The following is a 17,171-nucleotide window of genomic DNA, read 5'->3' on the forward strand; positions in this document are numbered from 1 at the left end:
TGGACATCATCAAGACCAGCTAGTGGGATCCTCAAAAGCAGCAACCAGGGCTGAATGAAGAGCCACTGGAAACAACGGCAGTCTTCTGGATGGACACCTCAGAGGGCAACTCTCTTCACGCTCAGTCCCTAGCAGCATTTGGGGGTCAGGCAAGCCTCGCCCTTCACATCCTCGGCAACACAAGTCTCAGGGGGAAGGAAGGCCTCCCTCCACTATGGACAGTGCTGGAACCCTAATGAGCCCCCCCCCCCCCCCCAGGATCCTCCTTCCTCTGTTTTACGACTTCTCTTCCCCCTTGGGTGGCTTGTGGCACACAGCTGGCTCCCCTCCTGGCCCCCACTTTCTCAGCAGGAAGGAGAAGGGTGACAGTCGCCAAGCAAGGCACTGATCTGCCACCCCCTCCCCTTTGCTCAGCCATTCATGCAGGCTGGGCATGATAAAACCTGAGAACTCCAGGCTTAACATGCAAGCCATGTGTCCAGTGTTCTCACAACTCTGTTACTGACCCACAAAAGGCATTTTGAGCCCTTTGTATGTTAGCAACAAGCAGGTGGAGTCTGTGAGAAGAGCCCTGCTGGATCGGACCAGCAGTCCACCTGGCCTCCCACCAGTTCCTTTGAAAGTCCAGCAACAGGGCATGGAGGTTGAATCCTAAGAACAGCCCTGCTAGATCAGACCGATGTGGGTCCACCTAGTCCAGCATCCCATCTCTCATAGCGGCCAGCCAGTTACTTTGGAGGGCCGACAGCAGGCCATAGAGGCCACGGCCTCCCCCCTCCTGGCTCTGGGATTCAGCAGATTAGGTCCCCCTGAGCCACCAGGGCTCGTACCCACTGATAGGCTTATCCTCCACGAATCTAATCCCCTTCCAAAGCTGTTTATTCCTGTGGCCATGGCTACATTCTCTGGCAGCAAAGTCCACATTTTTATCACTCTCTGTGCAAAGAGACATTTCCTGCTGTCCGTCCTGAACCTAATGCCCATCACTTTCACCGGTTGGCCTTGTGTTCTAGACTTTTGGGAGAGGAAGAGAAATTTCTCTTTGTCCTCTCTCTCCACCCCAGGCATAGTTTCATACACCACTACCAACCCCCCACCCCTCAAAAAGCAGTTTCTTTTCCTAAACTGAACCCCCCCCCCCTCTGCTTCCGCTCGCCTGAGGCCAGAGGTCCACTCACGTGTGGGGTCCAGGAAGCCAGAGCTGCTGTGGGGAAAGGTCTGAGTTCCAATGGAGGCTTGACTGGAGGTCGGCTTCTTCTCCTCGGCTTCGGCCCCTTCTTTTCCTGGCTCGAGAGCTTGGGAGGCGGGGACACTCGAACGTCCAAACCTTGAGAAGAGCATCCCTCCGAGGCCTTTCCCAATACTGGCCGCTCCTGTGTGTGAGCACAGTACGAGAGGACTTAGAAGAAGAAGAAGAGTTGGTTCTTATGTGCCGCTTTTCCCTACCCAAAGGAGGCTCAAAGCGGCTTACATTTGCCTTCCCTTTCCTCTCCCCACAACAGACACCCTGTGGGGTGGGTGAGGCTGAGAGAGCCCTGATATCACTGCCCGGTCAGAACAGCTTTATCAGTGCCGTGGCGAGCCCAAGGTCACCCAGCTGGCTGCATGTGGGGGAGCGCAGAATCGAACCTGGCATGCCAGATTAGAAGTCCACACTCCTAACCACTACACCAAACTGGCTCTCTTACATTTGTGACAACAAACATGCTCAAAGCTAAACAGGGCATCACTGAAGGAGCAACTGCTGCCAGAACCCAAGGCTTGGCAGAATCCCCACTCGGCCTCTGCCAGTATCAAACATGCCTTACCACCATCTCGACCTCGTTCCCTTCTGTGCCCGTTCCCTCCCTCCTGATGGGGGTAGCAGGATAGGGTTCAATGTACAAAACCATCACAAGGGCTGTTTTCGTACACGCTAAATAACACACTATCAATGCACGCGGCAACTGGATTTGACCGTGTGGGATAGGCAAAATTCACCAGCAAATGGTTGCTGAAGTGGATTGAAACGGCAATATTTTGCATTTGTGAACGTGCCTTAGGTCAGAACGTGGATAAGTTAGGAGAGAAATTAGAGGAGGAGGGGGAGAGATCTGCCATCCTCATGTTGGTGAAGAGTATGCATTTATCTTAGTAACTATCTCAGCCTACAAATTAGTGAGCCAAACCCAGAAGTCAGACAGCTGGAGAATCTACATACTTAAACTGATAGCAGTTGTCAGACAGCATTTTGTGGGAATGGCCTACAATCCATCAGGCAATGATTACATCTTATTCACTGTTGACACAACAATTGTTCATTGCTTAAAAAACGCAAGATCCAAATCTTCCTCCTCCATGGTGGGAACAATGCCAGGAGCCACTGGAGGAGAAACAAGGGACCTCCTAGAGCAGGGGTAGTTTACCTGTGGCCCTCCAGATGTTCATGGGCTACTCTGTAGTCCATGGACATCTGGAGGACCACAGGTTGACTATCCCTGTCCTAGAGTGTCGCTCTGAAAATTTTCTAAAACGGGGAAGAGGAATTGCAGATCCCATGCCTTCCTGCTAACTTCAGACCACTGCAGGACTTTGGACAGTTGCGCAGGGCTTGTAAGATGGAACCGTTCCACTGGGCTACAGTTGAGACCCCAAAAATTAGCATCTAAAATTCTGCTGGCTTCTCTTCCTAATTACTTTTAGTTCATTATTATCTGGCACTCCTTTGCCTCCCTTCCAAGCAAGAGGTGGCCCAGGTAAATTCGTTTTTGAAATTTATTTATGTTTATATTTCTCGACCGCCACTCCCGAACCATCGGCTCCTGGCCATTCACTACGAGGTCCACAAGGACTGTTACGTAAATACACAGAATCACATAAAATCACAAGAAAACACAGCAGCAATAACCATCAGCAGTGATGCCGGTTTTAATTTTAGATTTCAAGACCTATAATAATTTAGATTTTAACTTGTAGATTTATAGTATTGTATGTTTTTAATTATATGTAAACCGCCCGGACAAGAATAAATAAATAAACTTATGACAGCAGAGAGTTAAACTCAGTGAAAGAGGGCTTCTGGTCACCCCCCACCACTGCTATCCCTCTTGCACAAATCTTCACCATGGCTGCAGTTCCTATTTTGATTATGGGACCAAGACTCTAAAACAGGGGTAGTCAAACTGCGGCCCTCCAGATGTCCATGGGCATTCGCTGGCAGGGGCTCCTGGGAATTGTAGTCCATGGACATCTGGAGGGCTGCAGTTTGACTACCCCTGCTCTAAAAGCTCTCACTAGGAAAACTTAAAAGTGGGCAGTTCCCATTTCAAAGCGATCCCAGCCTTTCCTCTGACACGGCTGCCACCTTGTGGCAACTACATGACCGGTCAGAGAATTTAGCAGCAACCAGCTAGAACAGGCAGGACTAGACCTGCAGGGCAAAAGTGGGCCGCTTCCGTCACAGCAAGTATGGAGCCCAGGTTTGGTGCATGTAGGAGAATGTATGAAACTTGTTTAAACTTTGCATCCCGAAAACCAAAGTTTTCAAGGCAGCAAACAGGACGTACGTTTTAAAATGTTTTGTCCTTGTTTCTAAGGCACTTAGGGTAGCATTTATTCAACTGCCTTCAGGATATTTCTCCCTGCCCGCCTCTGTCAATTCTACCGCTTAGAACAGGGGTAGTCAAGCGGCAGCCCTCCAGATGTCCATGGACTACAATTCCCAGGAGCCCCTGCCAGCACACGCCCCTGCCTTAGAAGTACGATTTAGAGGAGGGGCTCATGGTGCCTTATGAATCTCATGGTCGGGGTGGGGTGGGGGGGAAGAGTTCATCCTATGGAAATCTGAAATAGTTACCCAATATACTTGCTTTGCCTATGTTTGTTATGGACTCGCCGTAGTGCCGCCGTGCCAGGACAGGCGACGTCGTTGGGCTGGGGATCGTCGGGACAGATTCGCTCTCGGAGACTGAGGTAGGTTCTTTAGTTGGGTTGAGGAAACTTGGCTTCATGTGCTCGTAAGGTAGCGGGTTGGTGGTGTTGTACCAGTGGATCTGGACGGGGGAAATGTTGCTATAGTGCTTGAGGATCAGAGGTTCTAGTCTGTAGGCCTGCAAGAGGAAAGAGCAGGAAAGCCCAGAGTGAGACACAAGCGCCCGACTTTCCTTCGGCCGTCCATTCCCCGTCGAGATGGATAAACATCTTGTGTTTTCAAATTTAAACCATTCACTCCTGCCGCCGTTTGGCTGGCAAAATAAAAATGACTGTCTGAAACGCTTTGGGGAGCCGAATGCTTGGAAAAAGTTAAACCGCCCCTCCGCAGCCCTGGACTGACAACGAGATGCCCTGGAAACAAAGAATGCCTCAAGGGAGAAACAGAAGTTAAAAAACCAAAAAACCAATGAGGTTATTTTTAAGTTCCTCTATTTCTTGGGAACCGGAGACCTCCAAGAATTCACCACCATCTGCACAAGGCCACAAAATGCTGAGAAGCATTCGAAAGCAGGCACTTCCAGGATGCCGTGAACTCACTGGAGCGCTGAAAGTCTGGAACCTGCCTGAACACGAGCTTTCTGCGCTAGTTCACATTTCAGCTCCTCTATGCCAGCGGGACACACAGGCCTGAGGTCCACGGGGACCCGGCTCTGATATGGTCTCTGCCGCTGGTTCCCGCCGTCTGATGGCTCCTCTCTCCTCAGGTACAAATGATTACTAAAGAAAACGGGATGAATTGTTTTGATACAGCTTTTCCCAACTGAGCTCACACACAGATTGAAGACGACGACTAAGACACACGCAGTCGGGCTGCTCTGGGACTGCAAACTGGAAGCAGAAGCGGCCTGCGCACAGCGCCAATTGGCCAGTGGTCTGACGCTACCAAGAAACCCCCCTGCCTCCAGACTTTAGAGCAGTTTTAGAATCAGAGTTGGAAGGGATCCAACCCCCTGCAGGATGCAGGAAATGCACAACTACCTGCCCACCCACAGTGACTGCAATTCCATGCCCAGATTATACTCCGACCCCCCCCCCCAAAAAAAAAAACAACAACAAAAAAATCCCTGGCCACTCTGATCTGGAAGAAATTCGCCTCCCTTGTGTTCTTATAAAAGCTTTTGGGGAGGGAAGCTAAGCAACTGAGCAAATTCTTGCACATTCATCTGTAGAAATGCAGGATACAAATAATAAACAATCTGGCTCCACCGCAGGAACGCTGACTGTGCCAGTCATTTTGTGATGGTTGGGGTCCACTCTGCAGCTTTCTTTCACGCCAATCCTTTTCCTTTTCCGTGGCATCAGTTTTTGGCTTTGAAACCACAGTGCTCTGACAGGCTGCCTTAGTACACACACACACACACAGACACAGACACACATAGCTACCTACTCCACGTGGGAACCTCTGACCAACCCTTCATACACACCACATGGATTGTCTGAGCGGCTGATTTCAGAGAGGCCTCTTGAGCAGGGCCTGAGGCGGGACATCCCATGGCGGGTACTTCCTTCCCTGCCGCAGCCAGCATGGGATACAAGTCAGGAGGACGCCCTCCTGGCCGAGCCCCGCCTAAAGGAAAGGGAGCAGCTCTTTGGGAGCCCTCCCCTGCCTTCAGAGGCGGCTGCCCAGGGGAGCGCCTGTGATTTGTGCCTCATCCATCTTCTGCTCTTGCTCCGCCCTTAACGGTCCCCAAAACCCCACCGCCTGAGGGCGCCGCCTCACCTTGCCTCAGGGTAGGGCCGCCTCTGCTCTCGAGGTGAAAGCTTGTTACTGCACTAACACTCACCACTGGATCTGTTGGATGAAAAATGTTTAGCAACCGGTTACAAAGAGTTCGGGGCAGAATGTGATCTTGACTTCCACTGTTTCCGGGACGGATGCCGCGCAAGGCCAAAAACACTGCTAATGGAGATCCCATACAGAAGAAATTCTCAACCTACGGAGACATTTCAGGCGGAATTAACAGGCGGAGAAGACGGCAGCTGGCCAGCCCACGCTGCTTCCCCTCCCCCCTCCCCCCTCCCGCTCTCGGCTGCAAGCTCAAGGTCTCAAGCCAGACATCACAATTGGAGGAAAACCACAGCGTAATAACAAGCCCCCTTTCTGCCTTTCGACAGCTGGGGGAAACCTTGGCGTGGGCTGTAAGAACACTAAGGACATCGCCAGAAACCTCACCCTGAGAGGCCGGGAGGGAAAGAGATCTCGGAAGGTAGCCGGGACGGTCTCTGCAGGAGATGGAGATTTGAACCCTGCAACACGTCTCAGAAACCAACAAGATCTTTGGGGTGGTTCTTATATGTTGCTTTTCTCTACCCAAAGGAGTCTCAAAGCGGCTTCCAATCACCTTCCCTTCCTCTCCCCACAACAGACACCCTGTGAGGTGGGTGAGGCTGAAAGAGCCCTGAGATTACTGAAGAAGAAGAAGAAGAAGAAGAAGAAGAAGAAGGAGTTGGTTCTTAGATACCGCTTTTCCCTACCCGAAGGAGGCTCAAAGCGGCTTACAGTCGCCTTCCCTTTCCCCTCCCCACAACAGACCCCCTGTGAGGGAGGGGAGGCTGAGAGAGCCCTGAGATTACTGAAGAAGAAGAAGAGTTGGTTCTTATATGCCGCTTTTCCCTACCCGAAGGAGTCTCAAAGCGGCTTCCAATCGCCTTCCCTTTCCTCTCCCCACAACAGACACCCTGTGAGGGAGGGGGGGCTGTGAGAGCCCTATTACTGAAGAAGAGTTGGTTCTTATATGCTGCTTCTTTCTTACACTTTCAGTTCCAAACTAACGTGAACCTATTTAGGTGGGGGAAAACATCCAGATGACTTTGTGCTCTAATCCTCCTTTCCCTGTCCTTTCCGAGCTTGCTTGTCGCTGATCTTTTGGGGAAGACATGCAGTCCCATCAAATTACTGCAGGGGCTGGAGAGGGCACTGCATTTCCCAAAGTCCCACCAACACCACTTCCCTTCCCCATGGCCACCAATTCCCCCGACACGCCACTGGGGGAGGGGCAAGTACAACTGCTGTAGCATTACAGTGGTCACCAATGCTAGAGCATTACAGGAATTGCCAACTGGAAAAAAGTCTTCAAAAATCTCCCTCCCTGATGAAGGCTGATGAAGGGGAAGTGTGCCAAAAACTCTTGTGTGGAAGCTCTGCTGCCAATATGAATGACTCTGCATTTGCAGCGGTGACATGTGACCTCGCCAAGTGCATATGCCGGCAGCCTGCAAAAATGCTGAGGACTTGCAAGAAGCGCCCGTCAGCTGGCTTGCACGGCTCAAGACCAGGCGACCCCCCCTCCAGTCCCCAACTGGATTCCCCTTGGGAGTTTCTCCGGGGCTGGGGGCACAGGGAGCACAACACTGGAAGCTGGAGAACCACGGCCACCTTGTATGAGAGCACCTTTCCACAGTCATTCCTACCTTGAATTTTAAGGCAGGTGGCTTGGATATGGTAGAAGTCCTCAGTCCATGCAACCTCTCTTCTATCTCTTTCAATCTAGGGAAGAAAAACCAGTTGCATGAACATTTGGAGAGAAAAAGCTCATTTGGCGTCCACACGGGATGCTTTCTTGAAAGGCCAACCCAGATGGGTAAGCCCCCACTAAGAGGACTGGCAGGATATACAAATGGAAATTAATAAAAGAAACGGGATGTAGGCAGTCACACAGGGCTTGTTTGCACCTGAAGCTGGCCTAATTTTTTTTTTTAAAGAAAATGCAAGAAAAGAGTGCTCAGTTGAGAGGAGGAAAACCCATCCTTGATTTTTACAACTGAATGGGTTGCTTCTTTTAAGCATTTCCTTCCCAGGCTGGACCACTTCCAGCACTGGAGCTCAGGAGGGGAGAAAAGTGATTGAGGCTGCAGAACGCCTGGCTTAGCCCTAAGAGCTGCGCTGTACACAATATTGTTCATTTGTGAAGTCTGCCTAAACTAAGGGTCTGGAGGTGGACTGAAGCACACTTCTCTCCCTGCAGCTTGTTCTTCTGTGGCTTGCAAGTTGGAGCAAGCGATGAACCACTCGTACTTCGGTATGGCACCTGTCTCCTCCCAAAATTAACCTTGGCAGAAAAAAACCAGAGAAACGACCGCCAGGAAATCTAGTTGGAGAGAACAGGTTTGACCTGGTGTCTGAACTAGGACTTGACTACTACGCTGTGAGTTCAGGAGCCAGCCCCTCAAATTTAGGAGCCTGACCCGTTTTTCTGCTTTCAGGGTTTCCTACATTAAATCAACATTTTCTAACGCTTGCTCCAAAACAGAATCCTAACTTTTTTCATCAGCTTCTCAACAGTTTATTAATCCAGTGACAGAGCACTGAGCTCCTGCTTGTTCTTGCCATAACGAAAAGCTAGCCTCTAATTTTAACTTAATTTATTTGCTCTGATTTCTCATAATTTAATTATCTTCCTTAGAAGGCACCATGTAATTGAATGCCGGAGCCAGCAGAGAAAGCTGCTGATTAAGGATTTAATTCACTGGGTCACCGTCAAATGGCGTAAATTAAGGTCCATAAATGAAACATGACAGGAACTACATGCACGTTCTATGATAAGTGAGCTTTGTATGGCTACAGGGGATTACTGGAAGATGCTACAGCACTACCAATGCCCAAAATCCTAGGCTCCATGTCAGGCTGGCACGGGGGTCTGTCAAGCCCTGGCTGAAACGCCACAGAAATGGCACAAGATGAGTGTCCGGTCCACACATCCATTGGAATGCCCTGCCTCAGAACTCATGCAGAGGCTCTGCTCAGAGCACCTCGACGTCTGAGGCCAGCCAGTGGTCACCTGAGCAGGGGGTTGGACTAGATGGCCTGTATGGCCCCTTCCAACTCTATGATTCTATGATTTCTTCCATGCAACTTCCTCCTTGCTTCGATACACTGGTGCCTACTCTTTGACTTTTCAGGTCTCAGGAATGGAGAGAAGAGCTGGTTTCTAATACCCGTTTTTTCACTACCCAAGCAGTCCCCAAGCCGCTTCCCTTCCTCTCCCTGCATCAGACACCTCGTGAGGTAGGTGGAGCTGAGAGAGCTCCAAGAGAACTGCTCTGTGATAATGGCTCTAAGAGAACTATAACTGGTACAAGGTCACCCAGCTGGCTGTATGCGGAGGAGTGGGGAATCAAATCTGGTGCTCCAGACTAGTGTCCATTGCTATTAACCATTATACCATATTGGCCCTCTGAACATGTTTAGTAATTAATGCCCTTTTTATAATTTAATCTTTTTCCCCCTTTGCCACGTTCACTGTTTAAGGCCTGGCTTGCCTGCTCCTGCTGACTTCTGTGTTTGCCTACAATTAGCACCTACTGACTTCATTAAAGTCTCTATTATTTGCAAGGCACGTAGAGAATTATGATTAAAAAGGTGCTGAAATGGATCTTTCTAAAAACCCAGCGTGGGCTAAATCAGGGGTAGTCAACCTGTGGTCCTCCAGATGTTCATGGACTACAACTCCCATGAGCCCCTGCCAGCGTTTGCTGGAGGACCACAGGTTGACTACCCCAGGGCTAAATGACACCCAAGCACCGAGTGCTGCGCCGAGCTATGCAGGGAAAGTCCGAAGACTTAACAGATCCCCAGGCAACTTCCCACTGTTGGTGGGGGTGGAAAGTGCTGCCAGGTTGCAGCCGATCCAAGGCAAGAGACGTCTGGGGAGGGGGGGATGCTGCTGCCTGCCTCTGGACAGCAGCCCTGGGCCCCGACTTCACTTTCTGTGCCCAAGCTAGAGGAAACATCGCGGCGAAGAGTCGAGATTCTGTCTGCGAAGGGTCTCGCAAACGCCTCGCAGCTAAGGCCTAATTGGCTACTGCTTTGATGCCTTTTGTCGAGGGCAGTGAGAGATCGAACTATCCTAAATCATGGTGCTGGGCGTGAGTGTGCAGACGCAATGGCAGTCGAGTCAAAGTTGCGTTAGACTGACTTCCCCACCATCTCACGGGCTTTCATCTGCATTCTATAAGACGCTCTCAATTCTCCACTGCGACTCTTCCTCCAAACTCGCTCTAGTCGTCTCAGTTCCCGTTTCTTATTGCGGAGCTCGTCAGTATACCAGGGGCCCCCGCTTGAGACGGGGCTGGAGAGGACGCCGGGCAGCTCTCATCAATGGCGGGCAGCGTTCTGTCATGCCAGTCGCTGGCCAGACCATTCAGAGAAGTGCTGGGGGGCTCTGGGTCCTTCAGAGCGTTCAGGAATCCATCTGGATCCACAAGTCTCCGCGGACGAGCCACAATCTGCTCGGCGCCCAAATGAAGAGGGAGAGGCGGCTTTAGCCGAGCCTTCAGAGCACAGTGGTCTGACCATAGCACGGCATTGGCTGTGACCACATCCATGTCCAACCATGCACTGAAAATGGTCTAGTGGGCCCCCCTGCCTTCCTCGGTGTCAGGATCGCTGCTGAATCCTGCCATAAGCTAGCCTGAGTCTCTCCATCTTTGTTTACCTTGTCTTTTCTCTGCTCTCGGGGCCCCATGTAACCCAAGGCCCATATATTAGGCTTGCATGCTTGAAACTGAAACTGTGTTGCTGCATCCTGTTATCACAGGGAGCTGTGAATTATTTGTTCTTTTGAACCTCCCGGCTGGGTCTGTCTTTTGTAACCATAACATCTTATCTTGTCCGGAGACAACCAAGGACGTGTGAGTTGTAACACTAGAGTTTATGGCACCTGGTGCCTCCTTTCCCCCCTCCCATGGGAACTTTCAAGTTTTAGGCGAGATAAATGTATTGATAAAGTAAAGGTAAAGGTCTCCCCTGTGCAAGCACCGAGTCATGTCTGACCCTTGGGGTGACGCCCTCCAGCATTTTCATGGCAGACTCAATACGGGGTGGTTTGCCAGGGCCTTCCCCAGTCATTACCGTTTACCCCCCAGCAAGCAAGCTGGGTCCTCATTTTACCGACCTCGGAAGGATGGAAGGCTGAGTCAACCTTGAGCCGGCTGCTGGGATTGAACTCCCAGCCTTATGGGCAAAGCTTTCAGACGGCTGCCTTACCACTCTGCGCCACAAGAGGCTCTTCAATGTATTGATAAGGGGAGGCAAATCTGTCCTCAGGCAGATTTGACTTTCTCAGCTTAGGTGTTTGAAGTAATTTCTCAATAAACACTTTCTTTCATCAAGAAGCTTGTAGTGAGTTCTTGCAACGCTTGACACTCGGGAGTCTCCTGTTGAAACACTGACCAGGGCCGACCCCTGCTTAGCTCCTGGGCTCAGCCAAGATCGATCTGGCCTGGATGATACAAATAACTGCTTCACCAGCAATCCCGCCCAGCCTGCAGCTGCTCCATCCCCGGCACGCCACCTTTTCCCCTAACAACAGGAAAGGAAATCCATTTACCGCTGCTTGGTTAAGTAGAACTCCTCTAGCAAGTGCTGCTCCTCATAGCTCATCCAGGTGTCTTCAAGGTCTTCGTACTCCTTTTCAAGCAGCTGCTCGTAGAGCCGGACTGGATTCCACCCGGTCATGATGTCGTAGGTGATCACACATCCCAAGGAGTGGGACACAATCGACACTTTCCCGCCCTTGGCTCGGAAGTCCGGATTCCGCGAACAGAACAGTGTGTACAAGCGGTTGAGCTCCTGCTGAAGGCCTTTCACTAACTGGGGGTGGGGTGGGGGAGATACAAAATGCACACATATTTCTTACTTTATCCATGTGACTTATAGACCACTTCCCTGCAGAACGGTCTTGGGGCAGCTTATACAGTGTATGAAATTCAAATAGACGAAACTGACAAGATTTCCTATTAAAAAATATCACTCAGTTTCCTGCTACGTAATTGTTTCATCCCAGAATCAAACTCTAATGCACCAGTCGTACAGTTTGTGACGTTCTGGCTCAGGAGGGGGGCAAGCGACCTGCGCGAAAACCTCAGGTGTTGATTAGGTGGTGGGCTCCATACAGGTGCTGGAGGTGCGACCCTGGGTCTCAACCAAATGCCTGGTGGAAGAGCGCTTTTACAAGCCCTTCAGAAATTTGAAAGTTCCATGTGGGCCCTGCTTTTTGGCAGTTTCTCCTTAAAACAGAATGCCAGGAGGTGGGATACGAATCTCAAGCTGTCCAAGAAGAAGTCCCCAGGCAAAGGAGACCCATAACGCCCGAGTTCCTCTCTTGAACATAAAGGAAAAGGCTAAATGTTGAGAATTCTCTCAAAGCAGATAATTCCAAAGAATTTTTTTATTACTGTAACTTCGAAAAACTTAACCAATCAGAATAGTGTCCCAGGTAGTCAATAAACCCGTTTTTCTCAGTCTTCTTCAGTGATTGCTTGCTATTCTCAGTATGGAGATTCTTTTTAACAGTAATAGTTATTGCCTTGGCAATTGCTCCTGAATTATGGGGTTGCCTAAGAGCAAGATTACAAAAATGGGTTTATTGCATACCTGGGACCCCGTTCTAGTTGCTTATGATTGCTTAAGTTTTTCAAAGTGACCTCAATAATATCAAATTCTTTGGCATTCTCTGCTTGAGAGAAAACTCGACATTTAGCCTTTGCTATTCCTTTGAGTTCCTCTCTTGCAGATGGAGAATCTGAAGTGTGTTTGAATTGGACCCAGTTTTGTTGCTTCCAAGTCATCTGGGCATGCTGTGAACGAGGCACTTGAAGATGCGTACTTACTTCATCCCTGTAGAGGGGACTTGTGTAGTACATTATGTCCATCGCACTGCTGTTGAGCATGTCCCTCAAGCCACGGACTTTATCTGGCGTAATAGAGTCAACAGTGTCTGAGGAGAGAAAGGAGACCAAGTGTGTTTCGCTAAGTATGGGAAAGCTTACAGTTGACTTACGATTAAACAGTTCAGGAAAATGTGGGTACACACTTATAGGATCATTCAGTCTATGAGTGAAGCATCCTCTCCAGAAGTCCTGAGTATGTTTTTTTAAAATAAATTCACGGTAAGTAGCAAGGGTCTTCCTATTGCACACTTGCTTTCAAAGTGAGCCCAGGTGTTCCCCAGAAGAAAGAATTTTCCACCTGAAATGGAGAGTTGGAAGGGAGCACAGAGGCCATGTAGTCCAACCCCCAGCTCGATTCAGATCAGCCTCCAGCATCCAGGAGAAGGATCTGTCCAGCCGCTGCTTGAAGACTGCCAGTGAGGGGGGGTCCCCCCACCTCCTTAGGCAGCCCCTTCCACTGCTGAACTAGACTCCTAGAATCCTAGAGTGGGAAGGGGCCATGCAGGCCATCCAGTCCCACCCTCTGCTCAGTGCAGGATCAGCCTCCAGCATCCAGGAGAAGGATCTGTCCAGCCGCTGGTTGAAGACGGCCAGTGAGGGGGAGCTCCCCAACTCCTTAGGCAGCCCCTTCCACTGCTGAACTAGACTCCTAGAATCCTAGAGTGGGAAGGGGCCATGCAGGCCATCCAGTCCCACCCTCTGCTCAATGCACGATCAGCCTCCAGGAGAAGGATCTGTCCAGCCGCTGCTTGAAGACGGCCAGTGAGGGGGAGCTCCCCACCTCCTTAGGCAGCCCCTTCCACTGCTGAACTAGACTCCTAGAATCCTAGAGTGGGAAGGGGCCATGCATGCCATCTAGTCCCACCCCCTTCTCAATGCAGGATCGGCCTCCAGCATCCAGGAGAAGGATCTGTCCAGCCGCTGCTTTAAGACTGCTAGTGAGGGGGAGCTCCCCACCGCCTTAGGCAGCCCCTTCCACTGTTGAACTTCTCTGAAAGATGAAAAGGAGACAGCTTCCTGCAACGTGGTCTGAGCACCACTATCTTGAAAACCTCCACTGCCACAGCAAACCAAATTACCTCCATCAAGGGTAAGCTTTGACCGCCATTCAACAGGCAGGAACTCAACGTGTGTGGCATGGTTGCTGAAATATTTGTCTTCTATTTTCCTTGCAGTGTCCCGCATCCTAGAAAAAGGTGAAGTTACGTATTAACTGAAGGCATACACAGAGACAAGGTTGTAGAACACAGCAGCTATTTTGCTCTCGGGAATAAGCAGATCGGAGCATATTACGCAACAGCTCCGGCTTCTGATTGGCCTTGGGTTCAGGTCATGGAGTTTGTCAGGGTTAGACAAATCCCTGATGCCAAATAACCGAGGCACCTAGAAAGTTCACTGCAGTCCCAAAGATCTTCCGCACCGGTTTTACTGTCGTGCTTCTTGAACACACTTGGTAGGGGGGAGGCTAGTCCCCACCATCAGGGTCAGGTTTCTGGCTTACAGTAAAAGGAAGCCTAACTATCCATTTGTTCCTTAATGCTTTATTTATGCAACCACAGCAGTGAGATTTTCATCTTCAGGACCCTTTCCAAACTGCCTTAGAAATCACTGCCCTGGACGATACTTCCTAGAGAAGAAGAAGAAGAAGAAGAGTTGGTTCTTATATGCCACTTTTCTCTACCTGGAGTCTCAAAGCGGCTTCCAGTTGCCTTCCCTTTCCTCTCCCCACAACAGACCCCCTGTGAGGGAGGGGAGGCTGAGAGAGCCCTGAGATTACTGGAGAAGAAGAAGAGTTGGTTCTTATATGCCGCTTTTCCCTACCCGAAGGAGTCTCAAAGCTGCTTACAGTCGCCTTCCCTATCGTCTCCCCACAACAGACACCCTGTGGGGTGGGTGAGGCTGAGAGAGCCCTGATATCACTGCCCGGTCAGAACAGTTTTATCAGTGCCGTGGGGAGCCCAAGGTCACCCAGCTGGCTGCATGTGGGGGAGTGCAGAATCAAACCTGACGCCAGATCAGAAGTCCGCACTCCTAACCACGACACCAAACTGGCACTCCTAACAACTACACCAAGATGCCATTCGTGCCCATGGTGTGTGTGTGTGTTACTGAATTATATCACTAGGTCAATTCAAAGGTGGCTGTAGTGAGAGCGAGATTCTCCAGTCAAATGTTTCTATGAGAAGGACTTTCTTCCGCTGAGCATGACGTCCTTGCCCCACTCATCCTGCTGAGGCCCCGATGCCCCTATCTGAAGCATTCAGAGGCAATTTGGGATCCAACAGGCTTTGCAGGTGGAAGGATTTCCACTGGCTCTTATATGTTGTCTAGAAAATTTAAATTCCTTCTAAGGGCACATCATACAAAGGGAAAGGAGAAGCACCTTCACCTAGGACAGTGATGCCCAGGGGGACTGACGTGCTCACCAGTACTTTCCCTGGCACTAATTGATTTTAGAAAGAGGGTGGGGCCAAGGAGGGCTTTTGCCCAAAGGAGCTTCTGATTGGGCACTGGAAGCTTGGCTGGCTGTGCACATTTGAAATAGGTTGCTTTGGCAGCAGCTGCCTCCACAACCCACTGAAGGGCTTTCTCCCACCACGCTGTTTCAAGCTTCAAGGCCTTTCCCCTCGAGTTTTGGGGATAAGGCTTTGTTGGCAGGCCTTACGCCCTTCACTCAAACGAAACAGATGTAAGTTGTATCCGTCTGTTTGGGTCATCTTCGCACCACAATGGTTGCGCTTTTTAAAGAGAGTTTTCTGAGCCACGATCTGGATCTCAGAAGCAAAAGGCATTCCAGCAATTCCTCCCCGACACGAACCGAGGAGACTACAAGGATGACCTTCTCCTTTGGCAGCAAAAGTGGAGCTGGGGGCGGGGGCACTGCTGCACAGCAAGCAGGAACAAGCTTCCAAGATCCAGCACCTACAGCCCCCTGGAAGCTCAGCTGCAAATACTGGTCTCAGGGCAGGCCTCCTCATGCACAGCCCCTCCTAGAAGTGAGCCCACACAGAAGATCGATGACTGTCATAATCGCCCTCCTGATCTCCTCAGAAGTGTTGACCTAGAGGTCTAACAGGCCTGAGAACTCTTCCCCCCTCCTTACCTCCACGTTCCTTTCATTTTTTCTGTGCCACCCTTCTCACCTCCACCCCCAGGTTATGACCCGTAGAGACTCTCTTTCCCGCTGCGAGGAGTTCTCTCTTACCTATCCATGTCCTTGGTTCGCATAGTAAAGGTTGGAAATTTAATGCCAGGGATGGCAGGGGGAACAGATTGGACGTCTCCTGGATTCATGCCTTTTAGATCAAAGGGCTCCCCTATGGGAACTGGATCTCCTGCTTAAACTGCTCCCCTATAAATAGACCTAAGGGGGCTATCTGTCAATGTTTCTGTTCTTGCCATGCTTTGTCCTGCTTTACCTTATGGAGCCTTTAAATAAAGACTGATGATTTCTTTGCACCACATATGTGTACGGAGCAGATCTTTGTGAGGGGGTCTCTTCTGGCCAGCCGGACCAGCCTATGGTTCGTGACAGTGATGAATCTTGTTGGTCTCCAGTTCGCTCTAGGACTATCTAGCTCAGGGGTAGTAAAACTGCTGCCCTCCAGATGTCCAAGACACTGGCAGGGGCTCCTGGGAATTGTAGTCCATGGACATCTGGAGGGCCGCAGTTTGACTACCCCTGAACTAGCTGCTCGACTACAGATCAACCCTTTGAAACTTTATAAAGATAACCTAGAAGTATTACTGGCTTTTTACACCCAACTTTTTACCACCCAAGGGAATCCCAAAGCATCAAACAAACACTGTTCCCTTCCTTTTCCCACAACAGATGCCCCGTGAGGCAGGTGTGGCTGAGAGAGCACTAAGAGAACTGCTTTGTGAGAACAGCTCCAGCAGGACTGTGACTAGCCCAAGGTCACCCAGCTTGCTGCATCTAGATGAGTGGGGAATTAAAACCCAGCTTTCCAGGTTAGAGGCTGTTGCTCTCACCAAGCTGGCTCTTGACCACCATGCAGCATAATCTACCCAAGCTATTATAATAATAATGATAATAATAATGATGATGATGATGATAATAATAATAATAATAACTATTATTATCCCGCCTCCCCCCGAAGGCTCGAGGCGGCTCACATAAAAACCCCTCCCTTAAAATCCATAACTATAGCATAAAATTACAATAAATAACAACCAATTAATCAACAATAACAACAATACAACAATGGATGGCAATACTAATCATCAAGTCTCCACCGCCTCAGCTACAGGGAGGTGGAGGGAGCTAGCACTTACTCACTACCGCCAGATTTCATGAGGGGGGGGCCTGATCCTCCTCACCGCCCGGCCACACCGTAGACCTGGCGGAAGAGCTCTGTTTTACAGGCCCTGCAGAATGCTGGTAATTCCCGCAGGGCCCTCAGCTCTTCCGGGAGCTCATTCCACCAGGTCGGGGCCAGGACCAAAATAACCTGCTTATTGCAATCTGCTGTGAGTCCCAGAAAGAAAAGCAGACTATAAATTAAAAC

The 17,171-nt window shown here is 50.2% G+C and overlaps 1 protein-coding gene across 7 annotated transcripts in view; it reads right to left on the reverse strand.

The window, feature by feature from the left end:
- The window catches only part of DDHD1 (DDHD domain containing 1), a 64,417-nt gene that overhangs the window by 1,530 nt on the left and 45,716 nt on the right, over nt 1-17,171 (reverse strand). For 3 of the 7 annotated variants that reach the window (XM_077324083.1, XM_077324084.1, XM_077324088.1), the window contains 7 exons: nt 13,722-13,828; nt 12,583-12,689; nt 11,301-11,563; nt 7,384-7,459; nt 5,757-5,906; nt 3,849-4,088; nt 1,179-1,373 (listed from right to left, as the gene is read on the reverse strand). In XM_077324083.1, the coding sequence (XP_077180198.1) occupies nt 1,179-1,373; nt 3,849-4,088; nt 5,757-5,906; nt 7,384-7,459; nt 11,301-11,563; nt 12,583-12,689; nt 13,722-13,828 (1,138 nt within the window). Of the gene's footprint in view, nt 1-1,178; nt 1,374-3,835; nt 4,089-5,692; nt 5,907-7,383; nt 7,460-11,300; nt 11,564-12,582; nt 12,690-13,721; nt 13,829-17,171 lie in introns of those variants that run through there. The other 4 variants (XM_077324086.1, XM_077324087.1, XM_077324089.1 and 1 more) reach the window with 2 other exon arrangements.

The sequence above is a fragment of the Paroedura picta genome, chromosome 2 (genome assembly GCF_049243985.1).
Source record: "Paroedura picta isolate Pp20150507F chromosome 2, Ppicta_v3.0, whole genome shotgun sequence".
NCBI classification, from domain to species: Eukaryota; Metazoa; Chordata; class Lepidosauria; order Squamata; family Gekkonidae; genus Paroedura; species Paroedura picta.